The sequence below is a fragment of the Oryzias latipes genome, chromosome 17 (genome assembly GCF_002234675.1).
Source record: "Oryzias latipes chromosome 17, ASM223467v1".
In the NCBI taxonomy this organism is placed as follows: domain Eukaryota; kingdom Metazoa; phylum Chordata; class Actinopteri; order Beloniformes; family Adrianichthyidae; genus Oryzias; species Oryzias latipes.
The window spans coordinates 18,804,726-18,827,426 of NC_019875.2; the positions used below are offsets into that span (position 1 = coordinate 18,804,726).

The following is a 22,701-nucleotide window of genomic DNA, read 5'->3' on the forward strand; positions in this document are numbered from 1 at the left end:
CCACAAAACTTGTTTGAAAACTTTCAATTGACAAAAAAAAAACACACTTAAAAAAATCATATTTAAAAATAATTGAGTATTTCATCTCATATTTTAACAGTTGTAATAGTTTTCCTATGCCCCTAAAGTTAAAAACATACATGTTTTGTACACTACAAGGCTATAAATACGTTATTACTCTTAAAGTCTGAGTCAAGCTAACCTTAGGATTCAGATAGAAACAAACAACTGACTTTCACAACAACAAAAAAACAAACATATTTAATCACAAAAAAACGCTGTTTAAACCGACCCACTCGTGGACTTTTGAGGTTTTATTTTCCATTTTTTCCAGTATTTCTTACAACGATACAGACATCACAGATTACATAGTTTTACAAACACAAAGCACACCACCACCACCTTGGCTGCTGCTGTAAAGGAGGGATAGGGGGCGCTGCAGAGTTCAGGAGATTGCCAGTTCAGCCTGGGACATCCTTCTTTACAAGAGCTTTCATTCATCTGCGTGTGTTTGGAAAGAACCTGCCCTTTCTGGGCCTTAATTTGCAGCATAGCGCAATGACGGAGGAAAAAAAAAGAAAGAAAGGGTTAAAAAATGTATAAAGGATTTGATCTAAGCATTTTGCAGCCCCTAATGACAGGAACAAGAGCCGAATCCATTTCCACTGCAGAATGTCTGGGTCGGTTATCTTGTCCTCAGCCACGTCGCCTCGGTCAGATCAAGTTTTTTCAGGGTACCTTACAGAAAAATTACACCACCTAAACTGCAACCATCTAGTTTTTTGTTTTTTGTTTTTCATTCCTGTACAATGAAATAAAACTTTGATGGATTTTTTTCTTCAAAAATACAGAGGCCTTCTTTTTCTTTTTTTTGTCCTAAAAGCATTTTTCGGAAAACTCTTACAACTTAGAAAACAAAACCAAAACAAAAAAACTGACTTGTTACTTTATACTTCATTTTGTCCTTAGATGGTGATGTTTATGTGAGAACTCTATGTCATTTACACTCAACATTGCAAACATACATAGAACTATATTACATGTGCTTGCACTGCATCTTGAAGGGAAGAAAATTTTGTTTACTTCACTAAAACACCACAAATGAAGGAAAGGCCGAGAGGCGAGAAGCGTGTGGAGATGAAAGGCTTCCTGTTGTTTCTCAGTTTGGTTCAAAAGCTCAATTTCCGTGGACCTGCCCGCTCTTTCTCTGTACATACTCTAAAGTGGGAGGAAAGAAAAACAAAAAAGAAAAAGAAAAAAGAAAAAGAAGCATTCCATCGAGTTATCGTAGCGCCTGGTCCTGTTGGAATTTTACAAAGAAGCAGGAAAAATCAATGTTTTTTTTTTCATTTTTTTTCCTGAAAGTCTGTAGTAAGAAGTTTGTTTTAGGTTCATCTCCAGCAGCATGAAGCCACCAGATGAGGGTCGAGTTTAGCAGAGACCCTCGTGTCTTTTTCCTCGATGCCAGAGTGAATCGAGATCCCGCGTCAGTCTCCACCAAGAGCAAACAGTGTCCCAAAAATGTCTCTGCTCTAGGAAACTTTAGAGATTCCAGTCCACAAGAAGAGAGGGAAAAAAACAAACAAACAAACATGGAGGATGAAATCCAAGATGGAGGAATGGACTGAGGGGGGACGCGGAGGCAGGCTTGTGCTCTTTACAAATAGACGCGCCTCAGGTCTCCGGGCGAGGTGATGGTGTTGCACTGCGGGCACAGCTTTTTGTTTCCCTGTGATAAACAGATGGAACAATTAGGACGGACGCTACAGTCTTATAACACAATCAGTCATTTTTGTGCGTTTTACGATTTGCACACAGAGTGCGGCAACAATTGACTTCCTGCAGCGTGGGTTGAAATGGTTGGGTTTTATTCGTGTGCAGCTTTGATCGTGTGCCATCGGCAGTAAAGCAGCAGGTGATAACAGGCAGCTGAGAAGCCGACAGTGTTACAGGACTGTGGCTGGGTGGTCTCCAGCACAAACTTCCTACAGCCGTCTTTGGTTTAAAGCTGGCTGCTAACTGCTAGGTTTCAGCGGACTCATGCATTTCCTGTCCTCTACAGTCAGAGAACGACGAGTGGACGGTCATTTCTCATTCCACATTTGAAACCTCCCCCACATGGTGCGGTAATGTGTTCAAGACAAATCGAGGACTCACTTGATTTAAAGGTCCAATCGAATGAAACTTGTGTTTTTAACATGGAATTTTTCTTATATATTTAAATTGCAGTCATTCAAATCACTGGGAATCAGATGCAGATAAAAGAAAAACAAGTTTGAAAAATAAAAATTAAATAAAAAGCTTTTTTGTGATGTCAAAAATGCCCACAAGCTCCGCCCAAGGAACTTCTAATGAATTCCTGCCACTCTGCAGCATAATCATGATTAAAAGGTCAATGGAAACGCTTTAACAATAAATCAAATCATGTTCAGAGTGGGTCTTTAAGGCTGCACACATTTCCAGTACAAGTATTTCGTAATTAGGACCCTTCATATTTTGGAGCTTGATCGTGCTTTTTCTACACCACATTACAATTTTTTCCTCTTCTTTTTTAACTTGCTCTGTCCAACAACTGAGTGAGCAGATGAGAGCTGAAGGACAGGTTGGACAGGTTTTACTATTACAAAAAGAGGTTATGTATCTTCAGGTAACCAGGATGTAAATTTGTATAAACACCTTTTTTTTTATTCTTTTTTTTTGTATTTGTTACACCATTTTACAAATACATTTTTTTTTGAAGAAGAAAAAAAAAACTATGACTTTCTTGGAGGGAGCAGTGGATGCACTTCATTTTTCATGAATTAAAACAGGTGTGTACTATAAATTTCTTTTTTTTTTAAATAAAACTCAAGCTGAAACTGGATTTGCAACAAAGCCTCTTTAATCATTTTAAACAGCCAGGAATCAGCTGAAGAACTAAAATAATATTTATAAAAAAATAAAAATAAATCAAAAAAGAACAGCAACTGAAAAAAGTTGCTTATAGGTCAGGGTAATGACCTTTGTGTAATCCTGTCAAACGTCTGTATTGTGAGGGCACAACGTGGGTGTTTGTGTAGCTGTCAAGCTGTGCACCAGCTGCCTTTTTCATTCCAGCAGTAAGCGGCTGGAGTTAACTAGATTTGTCTGCATTTACTTTGATCAGCCCGCCACTTGCATTTTTATTTGGGCCTCCAGGCTACGGGCTTTAATGCCCCGCGCATGAGACCCCTGATTGCAGCAAACCAGTCTGCATGCACACAAACAAAAGGCACAAAAAACAACAAGTGTTTCTCTTAGATGCTGGGAAACATTAACAGCGATTTCAACGGGCAAAGATTTTGTTGCTTAAACCAGTTGAACGGCGATTTCTTCAGTCTAATATAAAAACTTCTGCAGGTTTGCTGGGAATCTTTTAAACAAACCTGAAGTACAAACACCCAAAGAAATAATAACACAATTTAAAAAAAAAACAGGTAGCTAAATATGACATTCCCTTCCACAGTAAAAGCTTTTCAAAATATGTCGATGTATTGTAGGAACGTAGTAAATAATCTGTATTTATCAGCAGCTATGATTGTTTGAAAAGATTTCACGAGCTTTTTTTCCCTTGTTTAGACAGATGTGACACACTTTTAGCACTATGAGACCAGAATTAATCCATTTATATTTAATTTTCTGCTTGTGTTTAGTGATGTTGAAGCGACTTTGACAGACACACAGCGCGCTGTCAAAGGAGTTCCAAACAATATTGGGAGTTAGCAGAGTTACACGGTGACCTTTGTTTTACTGCTATCCATCAGTTTTCATTTTTGTTTTTTTGGGAGTTACAGGTATTTGGAATATGCTAACGTGGCTAACGTGTAGCAGTCATGAGTCCATGTGTTCCTAACACATAACATGCATTTGTAGGGGTGGGAATCTTGAGGCAACGACTGGATTATGAAGCGATTATAAATGCAGCTTTCAGTGTGCGATCCAGTTATTCTCTGAGTTTGGAGGACACGAGATTCTAGGATTTTGTGGCGATTGAAGTCCAAGCGTCACATGTTAACGCTATCCTGTTGGCTATCACAACTGCTGCCTTGACTTTAGCTTTTGTCTCAGAATATTGAGCTGGGTGTGGATGTGGAAGCGACGGGAAGGGATGCTGTGTCTCGGCTGGGACATATGGAGCAACATTTGGAAGTCCTCATTCTCCATCACAGAGTACGGTCTCAAGTCCTTCGCTAGAAAAGCTCGGATTGACTTCATTATTGGCTTGGCCTCTCTATTGGGTTTCTTTTTAGACGGTTGGAAGTGCTCGCAGCAGAACTGGTTAGAGCCATTAGCACTAAAACAGATGGAACCATAAAATGGGCTTTGGCAAATTTGTTGCGTTCCCTCCATTTGTATATGTTCAGTCTGACAGAACTTGGACACAGCGTGACTTTGATCCACTTAAGTCGGGCCGGTTGTATGACGCGATCTGCAAGGCCAGCTGTGTTTGTCAGCTCATTACTTTTACTTTAAATTATGTACGTTTTTCAATTATTTAAAATTCATAAAACGATTCCGAATCTTTTATAGATCGTAATTGATGCATCTAATAATCGATTTTTTTTCACCCATCCCTACAAGTTGGCGTAGACACAATAATATTTGTTTACCTATTTTTTTTTTTTGTGTTGCAGACAACTTCTTGTCTCACGAAACGCAACTTGCATTTGGGTGCGTCCTTCAAAAGGGTAAGTCTGATGATGCTTAGTGGAGAAATCCCATTAGAATATAGAATTCAAAATGGTTGCAAAGAAATTGGGAGAGAAAGAAGACTGTTTATCCTTCGAGCAAAAGGAACCCTGTTGTCTTCTACGGTCCATTAACCACATTAGCCATCGCTAATTTTACTCTACTGAATATATTAGACTAACTAATAACCAACAAAGTTGGAGGCGTGTGCATCCCAAGCCTGAGGGCGAGCATAGATTACATATAAGGTTAGAGTCGACCACTTTATTGTAACACATTAACAAGCCTTTGGGGGCCCGTTCCATCTGAGCTCCGACTGAGACCGCCTGGAGAACAGGACTCCACTCTGGTCGGTCTCCCACGGGGCACAGAGAAACTCACTGGCTATGAAATGAGTTTGCAATAAGTGAGGGGGGGGGGGGGCAGGAAAGGGGAAGGCGTCTGTGCGTGTTTGGTTTGAACATACCAGAGTCCGGAGCCAGCACTCTTCGCAATGAACATGCCAGCATTGGATGGAGGTGAGGGGCATCGTGTACGAGTCCTGGAAGATAGAGAGGGAGACAAAAAGCGGAACCATGAAACCCATTTCAGTTCCCCACACCTGTCGGGGACAACACGACACAATCAAAGCTCCATATTTCTCCACTAACCACAACAACAGACCAATATTTATGGAGTGATGCAGTCAGCAGCCATGAAACCACTAAGCAAGGCAGCACGCTGTTGAGCCGGCAGCCTGGAGATAACACAAACGCACACCGACATGACACCGAGCAGGCAACGACCGATGGAAGAAGGCGGGCACAAGGAGGACACCAATGAGCGAAGGTTCATTTCTTTTCGTTTCGAAAAGAACGCAAAGGTGACTGAGGAATGGAGGGGTGAGGGGAGGAGATTGGGGCGAGGGAGGGCGGGGAGGAGGGAGGAAGTGCCTTACCCTCCGTAGGGGCTGTGGGAGGAGCCTCTTTATGCTGCTGCCGTAGCCACCAATCACAAGGCCCCTGTACAGACAGTACAGACCGAGGGGGAGGGACTTAGCTTGCCTCTCTCCGACCTCATTGGCCAGTGCCCGGGACCCCGGCCACGCCCCTATGCTCCTGATCTCTGCGCCTGACTGGATAGTAGGCTTTCTCTGCGGAAGGAGGTGGGGGTGGGAGAGGAGAGGGGTGCGAAAGGTGGCAGCGAATCATCGAGCCGTCCTGATCACGCAAACACAACGCAGTGCTTAGAAAAAAACAACACACTGATGTGGACACACACACACACACACACAAAGACTCAGCAAGAGGGATGAAGCTATGATCCACACAGAACAGTCGACATAATCCGACTCCGTTCTGGCTGATGACAGAGCTGAACTATCCCTTATGTCTACAAAACAAACAGAACTGCACAGAAACGTACTGATGAGGTGATGTATCCTTCCACTTTGCCTAAAAATGCAGAATCGATTCTTTTGCCTCTAAACTAACAATGGAAACACTGCGTAGCTTCAAGCTGGGTCACTGAAAACATGAGCAGTAAGCAGCAGTAAGTAAAGATGCAGGAGATCCAATCAGACGTTTTGGTCAAATTAAAAAAACGCTTTTTTAAACCAAGAGTGTTTTTTTTAAACTACTTTTACCTCAAAACTCTTGGAACAAACCACTTTTTTAAGTGGATTTCAATACTGCGTCCCTTTGCTCTTATGCAGTTTGCCATCTGAAAATCAAAGTTTTTCCCCTGTTTTTAAAAACAGTCTGTGCTGCAGTAAACTGCTACTAATAAGTAAGTAAAGATAGGAAAGAATATATATTCATGCATTCCTCTTCATGCCATAATTTTGCCTCGAATATTGACCACTTTATATAAAACAGCTGGTGGACTTGAACACACATATAAAAGAAATGACTTGATTTAAATCCTCCAATCAAGTGAAAGTAGCAGCACAAATGTTGTCATAATAAATAAAATCCCTCCTTTAAACTGCAGTTGAGCTCAGTATAAACCTCCCTCCTCTGTGAATAGGATCTTGCAAGGAGGGTCTACAAATGAATTAGTTTCTACAGAATTCACGTGTAATGGCAAAATAGACATTTAAAATAAAATGTTTTGAGCTTTAAACAGTGATAATAAATGTGAGTCTTTGGATTCACATGAAAAATAAAACAAGATGTGTATATCAAATTGTAATGATAATTTTGCCCAGTGGGGGGCGGTAGAGTTCCACTGAAAATATGGTTTCATATCAGATAATAGATATCAGGTGAGAAATCGTGTACAAACATACAAATCCTCGTTGAATATTTGAATGAATCTGATGTAAACAGTACAGATGTTGCTAAAAGTGTTTGTCCATCTTCAAAATGCATCTCGCCAGCCCCTCACCTCTACAACCGCCCCACCCTGCCAACCAGTGAGTAATCAGATGACTTTTAGATCAGACAAAGTGACAGGTAGGGAGCACAGAGACAACTTAATGACAGACAGAGACAGATTAGAGTGAAGATGCGGGTGTGTGTGGACATATTTGTGTTTCTGTGTAAGCTCTGGTTGGTGTGACAGATAAAGGACAGTGACAGATGAGCTAAGAAGAGCCATGCCTCCATTGGGCAGTGAGTGATCGATCGCCGTGCCTTGCCCTTCGTGTCACCTCGGGCACCCAGCAACCTTTGGGAAGTGCAGGCGTTGGTAATTACCCGCTTTACACACAAAGAAAGGCACAACTGTGAACACAGCGGTACAGAGTACCGGCAAACTATGCTGACGCCAGTGCGGGTGCATCACAGCCAGAAAGGTATAACTGCTGATTGGGCATTTAAGTTCTTTTACGTGTTGCTAGCAAGGTTGAGAGTTAGCGTAGTCATGGAACGTTTGTTTTAGCGGTGTCGGTCTGTTCTTTTACGCGTTACTAGCAATGTTGGTAGTAAGCGTAGTTAAGTAATGTTTGTTTTAGCGGTATCAGACATATTTTTTCATGTGTTACTAGCAAGGTTGGGAGTTAGCATAGTACAGAAATGTTTCTTTAAGCGACATCAGTTTTTTCTACGCCTTTCAAAAAAGATTAACAGTTACAAATATTGTGAATACGCTAACGTGGCTAATAGGTAGTGTGCTTCAAACAACTTCTAGAGTTACACTGAGCGCAGTTAATAAAGTCTGACTGACGGAATTTTCTCAGCCTCTTTTGTCTCGCTTAATGCGCCGCATAGTCCGGCGCACCTCAAACATGATAAAAGTTCTGAAATAGACCGTTCATTGACAGTGGGGTAAATAATCTGGTGCGCCCTGTAGTGCTAAAAATACAGTACTACAAGCCAAAAAACACCATGTGATCTACCAACTAGACCAAGAGACTATGTCTAGAAAAAATGCAGACATGTAGCACCACTTTTTAAAATATTAGCTATTTCGAGCACAACTGAATCTCAGAAACTTCCGATACGTTTAAAGCCATACTTTAATCCATGCAGATAAAAGATGTATTTGCTTTTTTCTGGTTATTGCGTTTAAAACGACTTAATTAGTTCACTTTAGTGTTTCTCTGTTCAACTAAACATTTTCTGGAAGTTATTTCTTTTTAACTTGTCCTGTCCAACAGCTGAGCAGACAGATGAGAGGTGAAAGCCCCTTACTTTACTGTTACAATAGGGGTTATGAAACATTGGATACACTTGGAGTATATTTAAATAAACCCCTTTTGTAATTTAGGCTAAACTTTATTGATTTTACTCACATCTGTTACAGTCTTTCGTTTGACCGGACGGATAATATAAGAAGGGACGAAGAGAGAGGGATGCTGGGGGGGGGTTCTAATCAGATGCTGCAGTGAACCATAGCTGTGCTTCTCCCCCTCGATTTCCAGCAACCCATACCAAACTCCTTTATTTAAATCATCATCCATCATCCTACTCAAGACATGCAGCGCCTATTATGTAATTATTTGTTGCAACTTTTCTGATGTTACGGAGAATTTAGTGGAAAATCAGGGAAGAACGGTAGCCATTTCTGATAAATCTCAGTTTCGGTAATCTTCCTAACCTTTATTAATGAAAACGATTGGCAGCAAACAATACATATTCATAACCAAGAAAAATCAGATTACATCTTCGTTTGTGCAATATACATTGTGCTTGCTATGAATCAGATGTAAAAAAAGAAAAGATGAGCTCAAAATTATTATTACTAATGTTAGATAATCCAATCAAAATACACAGCCATGCAGTTCTGATCACATCACAACGGCAACAGTCAACCTTTCGTGATGAAGATGTCATGCAGACTGATGCAACACAACGTCAAGCCAGCGGCAGAAAAAACACCTTATCTTGAAGAACAGTAATGAACAAAATGTTAATCGAAAACGTCAAAAATGTTCATATTTCTGCATTTTTTTTGGCCCAAACAAGGAAGATCCAGTATTTGTTGAAACAGTACATTGTTGCAAAGTTGTGGAGTGACCCACAGAAAGTTTTAGGTTTAAACCTGCATATCTATAGCAAAGGAAATATGAATGATCTTACTGCACCTGCTTGGTTATCTACTGGGATAATGACAGCAAAATCCCTGATGGAATATTACAATTTAGAAGAAAAGAGGCATAAAGATAGAGGTGGTTTCGTAGTCCTAGACCAGGGGTGCTCATTACGTCGATCGCGATCGACCAATAGATCTTCGAATACATGATGGTAGATCGCAGGCCAGCAAAGACAAATAACCCAAAAAATAAAAATGTACTTAAAAAAAAATCCACCTGCCAATCAAAATCCTCACTGAGAAGTACGGGACTTGATTGACATGCACAACGGCCAATCGGACATCCTCTGATACATATGTCACTGCACATGCGTGTTTAAATACACTGAGCGCAAATTCTGTCCGTTATCAGAAAGTCCCTTTCTTTCCCGCGGCACGTCAAGTCCCCGGCAGAAGACCACTCCGGACAACCGGAGTGTTGATTGAAGCCCGAGCCGCTGTGTGTCCTCCTGCTATTGGCTCTGCGGTTCCCGCCCGATAAGTACGAGCTCATTAACGAAGCAGTGTTTTCTGTGGCACGCGCTCCGTACGGAGCCATCAGCGCCTTTGAAATGCCACGCTCCCCGCAAAATAAAACGCCTCATTTGTTAAGAAAAAAGTATCATTGTGTAAGTATCACTGTGCAATTTTTAATTATCAGTACATAAACAACAATATACAAATAAACATGTAACTGACAAAAATAACTGACAAACATGTACCAATGGTATATATGTATATATATATTTAATACTTTAAATGGGAAATATATATATATATATATATATATATATATATATATATATATATATATATATATATATACATGTAGATCTTCAGGACATTGTCGACATATATACATATATATATATATATATATATATATATATATATATATATATATATATATATATATATATATACATGTAGATCTTCAGGACATTGTCGACTCAAACGTGGCTCACATGCCAAATAAGTGTGAGCACCCCTGTCCTAGACATTTCCATTCCTTCCATGTTCTGTCCACCCCAAATTGAAACCAATTACCAACAGTGATTATTCTGTTACTTTACTTGTTTGTGTTAATAAATGGGATTTGAATGTAATTTTTCAATTCCGGACAACAGAATAGAGGCTTTCTGTTATGACTAAGCATTCAGCAATCACATGGACTCACCATACAGATGAGACACTTGTATCTGTCTCCTCGTAGTATCTGCTTCTCCAGCTCTCTGATTCTGGCCTTCAAAGCCTCCATCGTAGTAGCCGTGGACTCCTCCTCTGTAACCCTAGACCAGAAGAAGATGCACAGCCAACCATTTCAGTTACACTTGTGCACAAGCCCTTATTCCTCTGCAAAGCATTTCTCCAAAAATGAACAATTCAGTGTCATGGCACCGTGCATTCACTCTTCAGCACCTGTGTCTGTTTATTTCCCTGCATTCATTTTTCTTTTATTTTTGGACACCCAAATCCTGCCATCTTTCACACTACCCTCCCTGCTTTTTCAGCAACAACTGACTAATGCGCAACATGATTAGAGAAAATGTGCATTTAACACTGTCCAGCAGCATATCAAGCAGCCATAACTAAATCAATACAGACGACGTACAGACCACAACGCCGATGACAGCTCAGAGGAGGGAGACGGGGACCGCACGAGCCAGATGATGTTTGTTATGGCCTCCCGCTCGCTCTCTGACAAGATCCAATGGTAGTGTGTACGAGTGTGTTGAAAGGAAAGTGTGTGTTTATGGTGATGTGGTCATTTTGCAGCTTGATAGCTTGCTGATCTATGGTATTGATCTGGCTGGGGAAGGACAAGCACAAAGGGAGGGGGAGAGGGTGCGAGTAAAAGACTGTAGTAAGTGGGTGTGTGTGTTTGTGTGTGCTGTTAAAAATGGCTTCATTTGCTGCATCTCCTAACAGCAGAAAAGGGCAGTTAGAGGAAATAAAAAAGGAACTTTTGTCATTTTTCTCTAAAGAACCAATTAAAATAAAAACATGATTAGGGCAACAGCTTTTGAGTAACATATACTTAATCTATTGTCGAGCTTGTTGACCTAAATTGCAGCTAAAAGCTAAATTGCTGGTGATACTACGATTTAATGAGAATTATGCATCTTTCTCCTAAAACTGCTCAGCTTAGATATGTCTTTTCCCTAGATATAAACCAAGCAGATTTCCACAAAACTAAAAAAGAAAAATAATGTATCCCGATAAAGGTTTTCCATAGATGTTTTATTAAAAGTGGTCGCTTGAACGCACGTTCCAGAGGGCGATGTGAACGTAGCTTAAAACTTAATAACAATTTTCAGTCTATTTTTGCAGCTGAAAATATAACTCTTAATCAATTGAGATATTCCACACAAATTCAAAACTTTTTAAATGTAAGGGACTTAATTGAAAGTAATCCTTGACAAGTCAGACTACAAAAAGTCCCCCAAGAAGCCACAAGTGTAGCAGAGAATTAGTGGGGGAAAAAAGGTACAAGAGATATGCATTCATTAAATATTCTTTCCTGAATGGCCATATTTATGAAAAGTAGTCTTTTTGAACAAATTACTTTTTTCCTGATATGATGAATGTGTATCTAGAATCATGTTCCCATGAGTAGAGGCGGAATATTAGCATCATCAATATTTTTTTTGTTTCCGTTTCACCCCAAGTGTCCTTGTTACTTCTATTTCCTGCACTTTATGAACAACTCATCTGCACCAACTTGTCCCTGTCATCTTCATGCTATTGGTAAAGACCAAGCCTGAATCCCCGCCCCTGTGCCCTATAAACTGCTTTACCCTCTCCCCTTATTAGTGCCGAGCTTGTAAAAAGACATTTAGCCTTGATTAGCCTGCTAGCTTATAAAGCATCAGTGGAGCTTGGACTGGACAGAGCTGGTTCAGGGTTAAACCTTACACACTTGGCTCTAATAAACCTCTGTGTGGCTCAGCTACTCAAAAAAATCCCTTTTCCCTCACGGATCAGTCAGACATTCTCTTACATCATATAATTAAGCTTTTGATTTTGTAGCGGATGCCCTTTCTGATTCAGTGCTTTGCATTTACCGGATTTGGGACAGGTGACTGAAAACACAAGAAAGTAGCCCCACGTGGCTGGAAAAATCTCTACCCCTTAGTAGTCCCAGACAGTCTCCTATCAAAAAAACTATCCAGACTTGACCCTATTTAGTTTCCAAGATTAAGCATGTTCAGGGTTTCATGCGCAAGCACAAAACTCAACAAAGGACTGCCTTGGGTTTTTTACTGAATGCATTTGTAAGTGTGTATGACACAGGTTTGAGTGGGCCTAATGCATCCTAACCAGGAAAAGTTAAAAAAAAAAAAAAAAAAAAAACGAAATAAATGAGACAACCGATTAAATGGGTGAGGATTGTATAGTATCAATACTGCAGTTGCATGTAAAAAAAAAAAAAAAACGAGAAAATTTGTAGCTTTTGCCAGCCTGATTACTGATGACAAAACTTGAAAGCCAAAACCAACAACGTGCTACTTGGTTTTTGCAGATTGGCAACTAAAGTAATCAGATTTACTTTTGTGTAAAGTGATGCAAACGTCCGTCTAAACTCATGTTTAGACTAAGTAGGCAAAGTCTGGCACAGATAAAAGCATGTTCTGAATTCTGGTGCAGTTCATGATGGTGAGAATGCAGACCGACTATTTAGCGCCAAAAGCAGAAGTCAAGACGAGAGACAAAGAAATCCCAAAGTTGTGTACAGTTCAGTTCAAGCTAAAAAATAAAATAAAATAAAATAATAAGTCAGTTAAGAAGAAGGTGGTAAATTTTTCTTTAGGAGACAGAAGAAAAAAAACGTAGATGTAAACTTGTGAATTAAAATGAGATGAATTGGGTATTTTGGCAGGGATACCCCCTACAAAAAGACATGCTTATGCTGTGGCACCGGCCCTTTTTTTATTACAGGAGTGGTTTGAACCCTGATCTTTATGCAAGGAGTTTGCATGTTGTCTCTCAGATTAAAAATTGGCGTCAAATTAGACCAATGCAGGATGTGATCACAGGGTTCCACTATCTTATGTGTATGATGTATAGCAGGGATGTGCAACTCCAGGCCTCAAGGGCCGCATTCCTGCATGTTTTCCAACATGCCCTGCTCTGGCATGCTCTAATTGGCTTGGTACACCTAAAACAGGTAATCAGTCATGAGTAAGGCTTGGTTATTTGGAAATTGTGCAGATACACCGGCCCTTGAGGCCTGGAATTGCCCTATCCCTGGTGGAGTAATGTTTTTGCTTATAAGTTGTGTATTTTTGAGAGTATGCTGTGCGCCAACTAGCAACATTGACAGGTTGATATTTAATTTGCAAAACTATCATACAACTTTGCTTCTCTTCTAAACAACACTGTGTGTGGTGAAAAGAGAGAGAAACTGGTATCTTTGGGTATCAAATCAACCCTGGAGCAAAAAGCTGGAAGGAAGGCTCAACAGAGATAGATGGATGGCTTTGCTTCCCCTCTAGTTAGCACTCTATCCCCAATGTGTGTGGGGCCATTTCTCATTTCATTAGCACGACTGCGTGTGTGCGGCGGAACAGCTCGGCCATCCGTCTCAATCAGCTGTGTGTCTTTATCTGTTGTCTTTCCACATTTCGGCCCCGTTCAGCTTACCTCTCAGCACAAGATACGAAACCGACACAATTAACCAACTTATATAGATAACCTTATTTTTTTGGACTGTAAGTCGCTCCAGAGTTATATAATAAATAAAGAATAGGAAAAAAATCATATGTATGTATGTCACACTGGAGTATAAGTTTCACCTTTGGGAGAAATGTATTTAACAAAATACGAGAACAAGAACGGACATTTTATCTTGAAAGGCAAATCTTAAAGACGGAACACATAACAATAATAGACGTAAGCACGCTTCACAATTATAACACATTGATACTTCTTTAGCTCCATGAAAAATAGAGCTAAATAAGGCGGTAGTGAGGAGGCAACGGCTAAGACGGTACGCTGTGAGGTATTTATGACATAGATTATTGGGAAAACACTGTGAGAAGCAATATGTGTCACATTTAAAGTTGTTTTAACAATTATGCATTCTTCCTACCACATTTCAATGACATGCTGTGTGTCATCGTCGTGGTTGTCCCGACTATGGTGCCAGTATGGGGATGTAAAACAGAGTAGGAAGAGACCAACTCCCATAATGGCCCCAACGACGGGAAATTTGGTCCAGTTGTTTTGCTCTAAGCACAGACCATGGTGTTCATTCAAACTGAATCCCCCCCCCCCAGATTATCGGGGGAAACAAACGCTGGTTCACTTAAAGCAAACCATACATGTCCAGCCTAAACACACCCTTTATATCACTTCTAGTTACTAAATTCTTCATTGTCTGTATTGCCTGGCATAAGACTGAGCAGCGCTTCTTTTTCTGCGTTGCTGTCAGTAGCAAATATTGATACCCACAGTGCCCTCTAGTGGTTGTTGCCATTATAAATAATAATAATAATAATAAATTACATACAAGTCACACCCCCAGCAAAACCATCCAAAAAAAAACTGCAACTTATACTTAAAAACTACAATTATAAATACATATCCTAGATATATTATAAATACAGATATTTTAATTAATGTGTTCACTTCTGTGTGGTGATCTCATTGTCCGTGTTGGGAAATAGACCTCTGGCATATATATGTGCTGCACAAGCAGCAGCTGCAAATCCCTTTGGAGCCCCTTTCTGTGCTGCACCCTGTTAACTTAGGTCTTAACTACACTGACACACCATGATAAAACATTTAAGTCACTATTGATTTCCCATGCCTCTGCCGAGGGCTGTGTGTCTCTGAGCGCTCGCATACAAGGCCGCAAAAGCAAGTGCTTAGCTGTTCAGAAAAATCTTGGAAGGACCTGAATGGAACTGAGACGGAACGGGACGAGAGAACAAGAGAATTCAAAAGAGACAGAAAAGAAAAAAAGTGGATAACAACAGGATAGCCTAAGCAGTGTGTATGTGTGTGGGTGTGTGTGTGTGTGTGTGTGTGTGTAGACTCATGTTTGAGCGGTTGCTCCACCTTCATCACTTCCAAATTGAGGACAGATTCAATTATTTGCAAAAACCACATGGAAATCACTCTGCATTGTTCCAGCTGGAGCACCAAATTTGGCAGCAATCGCATTGGCGGCATTGAAAGGGCCATTTATCTTGGGAGGGGAATAAGCGTCTCCGGCCTTGTATGTGTATATGTATGTGGTGGTGGTGGTGGGGGCAAGCTCATTTATTTTGCTGGGGAATGAGCGGGGGAACGAGGACGCCCCGGGAGGCGACCAGATCATTACCCATCTGGGATCAGAGACAGATAGAGATTTCACTAACGCTTCACGCACACACTCACACACAGGCACAGGTACAATGTATCAATGTAACGAAATGAGACAAATCTCATTTTCATTTGAGGACGGAGGGGCACAGAAGCTCCACAAATACCTGCATTTACAGCAAGCGAGGAGTGCGGCGGGGAATCGTTCCAGCAAGGCAGCTGACTGCTTGTTGCAAAGAAATCATTCACAATCTTGTTGGCTACTTTTAAATGGATACTTAGATTAGGGCATGTTCCCCTCCAGGTAGCATATAAATCCTTAAATACAACATCAAGCTGCAGTACACTCAGACAGCAACGAGTATGATGGAGAAAAATTAGGAGAAAATATTGTGTGTATTTGTCTTCATATTTTACTTTATACTTAAATAAATTAGAATATTTTTATACTATTCATGACAATATTTGTTATAAAAAATAAACAAATCTTTACTAATCTGAGTGTTATTAAAGAAAAAAATAGTCCATCTCTCTGATCTTAAAATATTAGCAAATTCTGTCAGTTTTATTGTATTTTCTCCCAATTTGAAATATGCTCTGCTCACTGAGTTCACAAGCTGCTTTACCGTATTTGTCGACCAGTCGTGTTGAGTGAGAGGAACAAAGTTTCATATAAAATACATGAATATATAGTAATTATGTTTGTAAATTCAATTAACCTCTTACGCCCAACGTTTTAGCTCCAGTGTTTACATTCCTTTGACTACCGAAACTCTTCAACAGTTGACGCGATTAAAGCAGCCGTGCTTTTCTCCACTACAGTAAGGAAGTGCTTACGGTATCAACGTCACTCAGATGAGTCTTTTGTGGAAAAAAAAAGTCTTTGAGCCTTTATTCAACACTTCACTTTACATTCATAAAGTGCTGAATCGATGACATCAAAAGCCCCCTTTCTACAAGTCGGACTAAACTGATTCACGTTGATTGCGTAAACGGTCGAAAAGTCATGGTAGATAAAAGAGCGTTTGCTCAGTTGTTAGGTTGTTTTATATAAAACTGCAAGGTTGAAATATGTTTTTAAATGATACCCTAAACAAAGCTAGTAGGCAGTAAATACTTATTTTATGTGGAACCATTTTCCAAGAAAGACATGTTGGTCAAGTTGGCATTGAAATAATTGAACGTATAGCAGAAGCCAACGTTGCAGTAATGTCTGGACGAAGAGTATGGACTTTTGTAAACCCTTATCCCTTCACTGAATGCTGCTTTTTCGGCTTTTATTTGTTGACTCTCTGGATTCTTTGGCATTGTTCATGCCCCGGTGATAAAAAAGAAAAAAAGAAAGACAAGCACCCTGCATTCCATATGACCCAACATATGAATGGCACAACAGCGGGAGCCAGTATGGTTTACAAATAACTATTGTCTGGTCCAAGCTGGGCCTCTAATATCCGAACCACATTCATGCAACAGAAGTTGCTACTTTTGTTTAGGTACAAGGTTCAGATTTAGGTTGACTGGTCATCTTTAAAGTTATTGGGGTCTAAAATGTGTCTAAAGCCTTAGTCAAATGCATACGTACGGGCACTGTGGGTTTTTGTATTTAAAGGTGCATAGAGGGCCGTAGACAAGATGGGCTGAAACTTAAGAGAAGCGCCGTATAGTTGTACAATTCCCTTAAGGAACGGACGTCTTGAAAATGTAACGTACCATTGTCGTGCTTGTGTTAAGTGTATCGTAAAGTATTTGTAAGGATAATGTAAGTTACACGCACTTATGACGTATGGGTGATGCTGTCATACAGTATCCTTTACGCAGAGGTGCGCACTATGGGTCCTTACAGACCACGCGCAAATGCATGCACGGGTTGTTCACGTGACAAGGGCCACAGGTGTGTCCCATACAAATTTGCCAATTTTTCACCTGTAGACAACCTGTATCCAACTGTAAGGGCAGTTGTGCATAAGGCACAATACTGTCTTCCTCCATGCTTGGTTGCTACTTCAGGAGTGTTTGGAGATAAATTAGTACCTTTATCAGCAAAACTGTGTTGTAATAGGGTTTAACATAAACCAATAAATATTTTCTGTATTCAAGACAAAATGTATCATCACACCATTCGGCTCTACCTCAAACCAACCCAAGTAACTTCGCCCTGTGTCAAAGAAGTATTCTGACAACCCTACTTTGCTGGTGGTTGAATGGTCGCCAGTTGAGAAGGTTATAAGAACCCGAACTAAAAAGGGTAACCATATTGGCAGGTTTGGACCAATTAGCATCATCCATCACCTGTCTCTGAGCAACACAACCACGCCCACACTTTTCAGTGCTTTTGCAAAATTGCAGACGCAGAGACACCCAAACTAAAACGGGATGATTAGACTGCAGGAAGCAGTTTATTGAACACATCTCTCTGCTTTACAGACACACACTCAGTCCTTGCCTGACAGCTCTGTTTCTGATCAATAAACTTCAAGCTGCTCTGCTTATTCACCAATTATCCCCTCTACTGATATTTAATATGGAGTGGGCACACCCACATGGTGCTGATGGATTCATTTAAAAGATCAATTGTATCGAGTCGTCTCGATAGTGAAGTAGCACGTTAGGTAAAACTGAAAGAAGATCGTGCACTCACTTTAAGTGAGCACCACTGGGTTGTTTAAGGTTGACAGATGAGGTTGGATTTGGTAGCGAAATGTTGACAATGGTCTAAATTATCATTTGGTTTTGGTGAAGATTTTTCGATGATAATTCAGATGAGCTTTGACAATAACCCAAAACACAGAAAATAAACTACTTCAAACCACGCTAAAAGTAATCCGAACTACTACTCAGTTGGAACTAATTCTGCAGAGGAGTTTGTCCAGAAACCTTTGTCTGAAACTTGATTCGGCTGTCTGTGCTGTGAATAGTAAAGGATGTGGGAGGGGTCTGGCTGTAGAAACAGTATCTGCTGCTTTTTGAAAGGAATAAAGGAGATACATTCTTCACATCGCAGAAACCATATTTCTTCAGTAACAACGGATGTGTTTTTTGTTGCTATACATATCCCAGAAGAGGCACTGGAAGAGGCTAAAAGCTTAGAAATTAGAGAAAGCCATGACACGTAGGGTAGAAGAACGTCTTGCTAGCTCTAAAGGGTTTTAGAAAACACCCTCTTTGACAACTCCTCAACCGTTTACACGATGAATGTGAATCTGCGGATTCTGACGCAGAGAAAAACTGCTTTTCATAATGCCATTGTACCGATTTACAATAATAACACAAAGTGTTGCATATCAGAACAAGGCTGCTTTATCCACTTCAGAATCCACTGGAATTACATGAATTGCATTACCGGTTCAAGAGGTACGGTTATGTAAACACTGGAGCTAAAGCTCTGGGGTTAAAGGGTTTAAGCATTGATTAAAAACGGCAAAAACTACAGAATAAATGTATTTATTAACTTAAGTTCTGTGTATGCAGGACTTTGTTTTTCTTGAACTGTGACATACTTCTCAATCTCGCTGTTTTTGCAAGTGCGAGGTGCAGAAGAAGAGGAGGACGAAGACGAAGGGGTGCTGGGATCTGTCTTGCTGCTTTCCCCATTGCTTGTAGAAGGCATTTCTGCAGATAAACAGATGACAAGGATCGTCATGAGACCTTCGCCGCTTAAATAGCTCAACCACGAGAGACAAAAAAGTAAGGAGACAAAACAGTTACGCCCCATCACTCAGAAAGTAGACAGCAGGTGCCAGAAAGTGGAAAAAACAGCAGTTTTAGCCAAAAATAATAACCAAAAGTCATAGAAATTATTGAAAAATACAAAGTATTTGCCTTTGTTTGATTTATTTAAGGCTTTGACTAACCTACAAAGACAAGCAGATCTTCCTGTGTTAAATAGATATAGATCTTACCATCGTTGGCCCATTTGGAGAATTCAGGCGTTATTCTGTTAGAAGGCATCCCACCACTGCAACAAAACAGTTAATACATTTCAATGGGTGCACAGCAGCGTTACATTTGGAAAGTTGCACACTACATTTAATGGGTTTGGCCTTTCGTACTTGAGTACAGCTCCTCGTAGCGCCTCCCTTTCCCTGGCTTCTCCTTGATCCTCTCCAGCGCCAGAGCATGGGATAACATCTGCCTCAGTGTACTGGGCTTTGCCGTATTCCAAGGTGTCGTCTCCGTCCACATCAAGGTCAGCGTCACTGTCTGCTGCGTTCTCCTTGATACTACATGTGGCAAAACCCGTTCCTGTGAAGAGAAAATACAACCTCTGAAGTGCTGTAGACATTCCAGGAAAAAACAGACACAAAGGCGTTAAAGACCCACTTCAATGAAAATGTTCTTTAGCATTTTTCTGGTAATGGAGGACATATATATAAAGAAAATTAAGCTTAAAATTCCATTTGCATCCACTTGTAATTGACTAGATCCATGTACGTCTTTGTTTTCCTCGTCCGAGCTGCCATCTGGTTCAAACTGTACAGTTTTGAACAAGATAGCTCTGAAATTGTTCGCCATTTTTGATGCACCAACGCTAGGTTGGGAGTGTGAGGCACTAACGGAAGTGTGTGTATAAACAGAGCTTTCAACAACGGGGAGGGAAAAGGGGGGCGGGGTTGCTCTGTGCCAACATTACCGCCCACAAAATATGTCCTAGAAAACGACACTGGTGTTTAAAATGTTGGCTAAAAGTTGCATAATCATAATTAAAAGACCACTGGGGATGTTTTTACATTAGATCAAAAGATGACCGGAGTAAGTCTTAAAAAGTATTTATTATCAAGATCAAACAGTTGAATACGACTATAATCCCACCTGGCTTTGGATCACAAAGGTATCAATGTTAGTTCATCTTCAAATCAATCTGAATACTTTCCTATAAGCTTGAGATGAGCAGGAAAAAGCTGAAATGTGCTTAAAGACTAGAAAGTAAAGAGGCAGAGACAGCGTTCAGACTCTAGGTGAACTGATAGAGGTTGACATGTTACCTATCAATCTTTGAGAGAGAGGGGAAATATGTGTGTGTGTGAATGGCAGTTCTATAAACCAAGTGATGAACGCTCAGACAAACCCTTACCACTGCCTGACTGCTCCCTTCAGCTTCACTTAACCACCGAGTGTGCGGCGCGTGTGTGTCCATCACTTAGAAGTGTCTCCTCACTGTTTGCTTGAGACTGTCTTTACTGCTGTCACTTAGGACCCGTCTCTCCAGCCCCTCGAAGGCGTGTCTCCAAGCCTGTGTGCGCCTGTCTACCTGTCATTTAAACTCTGCCTATCCGCAATGCCAAGGCAGGTGTGTATGTGTGTGTGTTTGCTGTTCACCGGTGTATGTCTCTGTCGTGTGTGTTGTGACTGAAGCTGTCTGAGTGTCTCTGTCAGGTTACAGGCCTGACAGCCATCTTATTTACACCTATTCCAATTTCTACAAGCTCCCAGCCGGACTACTGTGGTGCCTGTGAGCGCGAGCCAGAAACCAGACGGAGCTGACACCCTTCCCATTTAACCTGCCCGTCCCTGTCTGTGAGCCTTCATGCTAGACTTCGCAGAGCAGTCAGAGCACAACTCAACCTCGCTGCTTGCTGCAGTTTGTGTCGAGGGTGCAAATCAGCCACGAAAAAAAACCCAAAAAAAAGCTACACTTTTGGTCCAAGGCTGAGCTACGCTTTTCAAAACAATAGACACTACAAATTTCACAATGCTGATCCTAAAACATGCAGGAAAACACACCACAACATGTATTCAGACTGGAAAAGTCTGTTGGACCGAGTCAGCTTAATTTAGTCCGGATGGAGTCCTGAACCTTGCGCTTGGTCAGTATTCAGCCTGCCGTCAACTGGAAATTTCTGTTTTGTGACAAAGCTTGCAAATGAAAGCACATGACTGAAGTTAGACAAAGTAACAAGAGAAAGGATAATGGACCTATTCACTTATTCTTATTATATTTTTTGACTAATTTTGAACGTCTGTATAAACGAAGGTACAATACTTTTTACTTTGGTACTTTGGTACGGCGGAGGCATGTCGCAAGGTGGTTCCTGAGGAGACAACGGCTATGAAGGTACACTAAGTTTTTATGACATATAGATACTTTGTTTACATCCTGTAATGTCTAGGTATGGTGGCTGTTTGGTCCAGTTGGTCCAGATTCAGACTATTCAGACTGAGAAAAACTCCAATCAAACTGAAGCTCAGTTTGATTGGAAACTAACTGAGACCACCTCGAAAGATGGGTCAGAGAGTGGTTCCTGGTCCTGGACCAGGGTCTAACTGGGCGCATTCAGACAAAATGTGTTCGGTCAAAATACACCGAAAGATTTGCAGTGGTTGTGGCAGCGATGATTCAGTTCAAATTATTAAATTGCAGAGCTTGAGGATAGCTTCTGCACAAGAAGACACGCAAACGTTGTTGCGAACATATTATATAAAACAAGACTATGGAAGTAAATTGATTGGTCGTAAAAATTCTGACAGCATGTTTTTGAGTCCAATTTTTCAGTAAATGTCTTTTAATGTTTTCAGTAAATGTCTTTTAATGGAGAACTCTTGCAGTGTTCCCTCGCTATAACGCATATTTTTTTGGTGCAATTTTGCATGCGTTTCCTTAACAGCAAACTGTGCTCTGCATCCTGATTGGCTGTAGACCTTGTCAATTAATCTCCATTTTGTGTCTTATGCAGAATGTGTTCAGTTTGCCACATTTAAGTAAATATTTGTCGGTTTTAATCTACAATATTGGTTATATTTTTCTGCAAATATGTAGAGTTGAAAGAAGAGAGGGAAGTGTTATAATGTTAATGTCTGCGAAACGTGTATAAAATGTGTATTGATGGGTTTTACAGCCTTATAACATCTATAACTTTGCAGATTTCACCTATCGCTGCATTTAACAACAAAAACTTGGAGTCTTTATCAAAAATGATTTATTTTGTTAGTTCTTCCCACACACCACAGTATAATGCCTAAAATTCAGCAGCCGGCTGTCTACCTTTACAAGGATGCTGCTAATAAAGTTGTTCATATTTATGACTATTATTTTAGAAAATGTTAGTTTTTTAAATCTATCTGTTGCTTGGCATCAATAACACATTTTTTGGACCATTCTACAAATTGATTCGATAAAAAAAAAAAAATAAATAAAACCCGTCACTTTTTCTAAAACTACAGCGGTAACATTTCAAACAACCAGTAGAAACTTTC

The 22,701-nt window shown here is 40.4% G+C and overlaps 1 protein-coding gene across 3 annotated transcripts in view; it reads right to left on the reverse strand.

The window, feature by feature from the left end:
• Nucleotides 1-293: 293 nt before the first annotated feature.
• Nucleotides 294-22,701, reverse strand: part of LOC101168073 (E3 ubiquitin-protein ligase RNF220) — a 33,719-nt gene continuing 11,311 nt past the window's right edge. For 2 of the 3 annotated variants that reach the window (XM_023965561.1, XM_023965560.1), the window contains exons 5-11: nucleotides 19,560-19,752; nucleotides 19,410-19,465; nucleotides 19,008-19,119; nucleotides 10,379-10,490; nucleotides 5,645-5,839; nucleotides 5,174-5,248; nucleotides 294-1,729 (exon numbers count right to left, since the gene is read on the reverse strand). In XM_023965561.1, the coding sequence (XP_023821329.1) occupies nucleotides 1,658-1,729; nucleotides 5,174-5,248; nucleotides 5,645-5,839; nucleotides 10,379-10,490; nucleotides 19,008-19,119; nucleotides 19,410-19,465; nucleotides 19,560-19,752 (815 nt within the window). In that variant the 3' untranslated portion in view covers nucleotides 294-1,657. The remainder of the gene's footprint in view (nucleotides 1,730-5,173; nucleotides 5,249-5,644; nucleotides 5,840-10,378; nucleotides 10,491-19,007; nucleotides 19,120-19,409; nucleotides 19,466-19,559; nucleotides 19,753-22,701) is intronic. The other variant, XM_023965562.1, reaches the window with a different exon arrangement.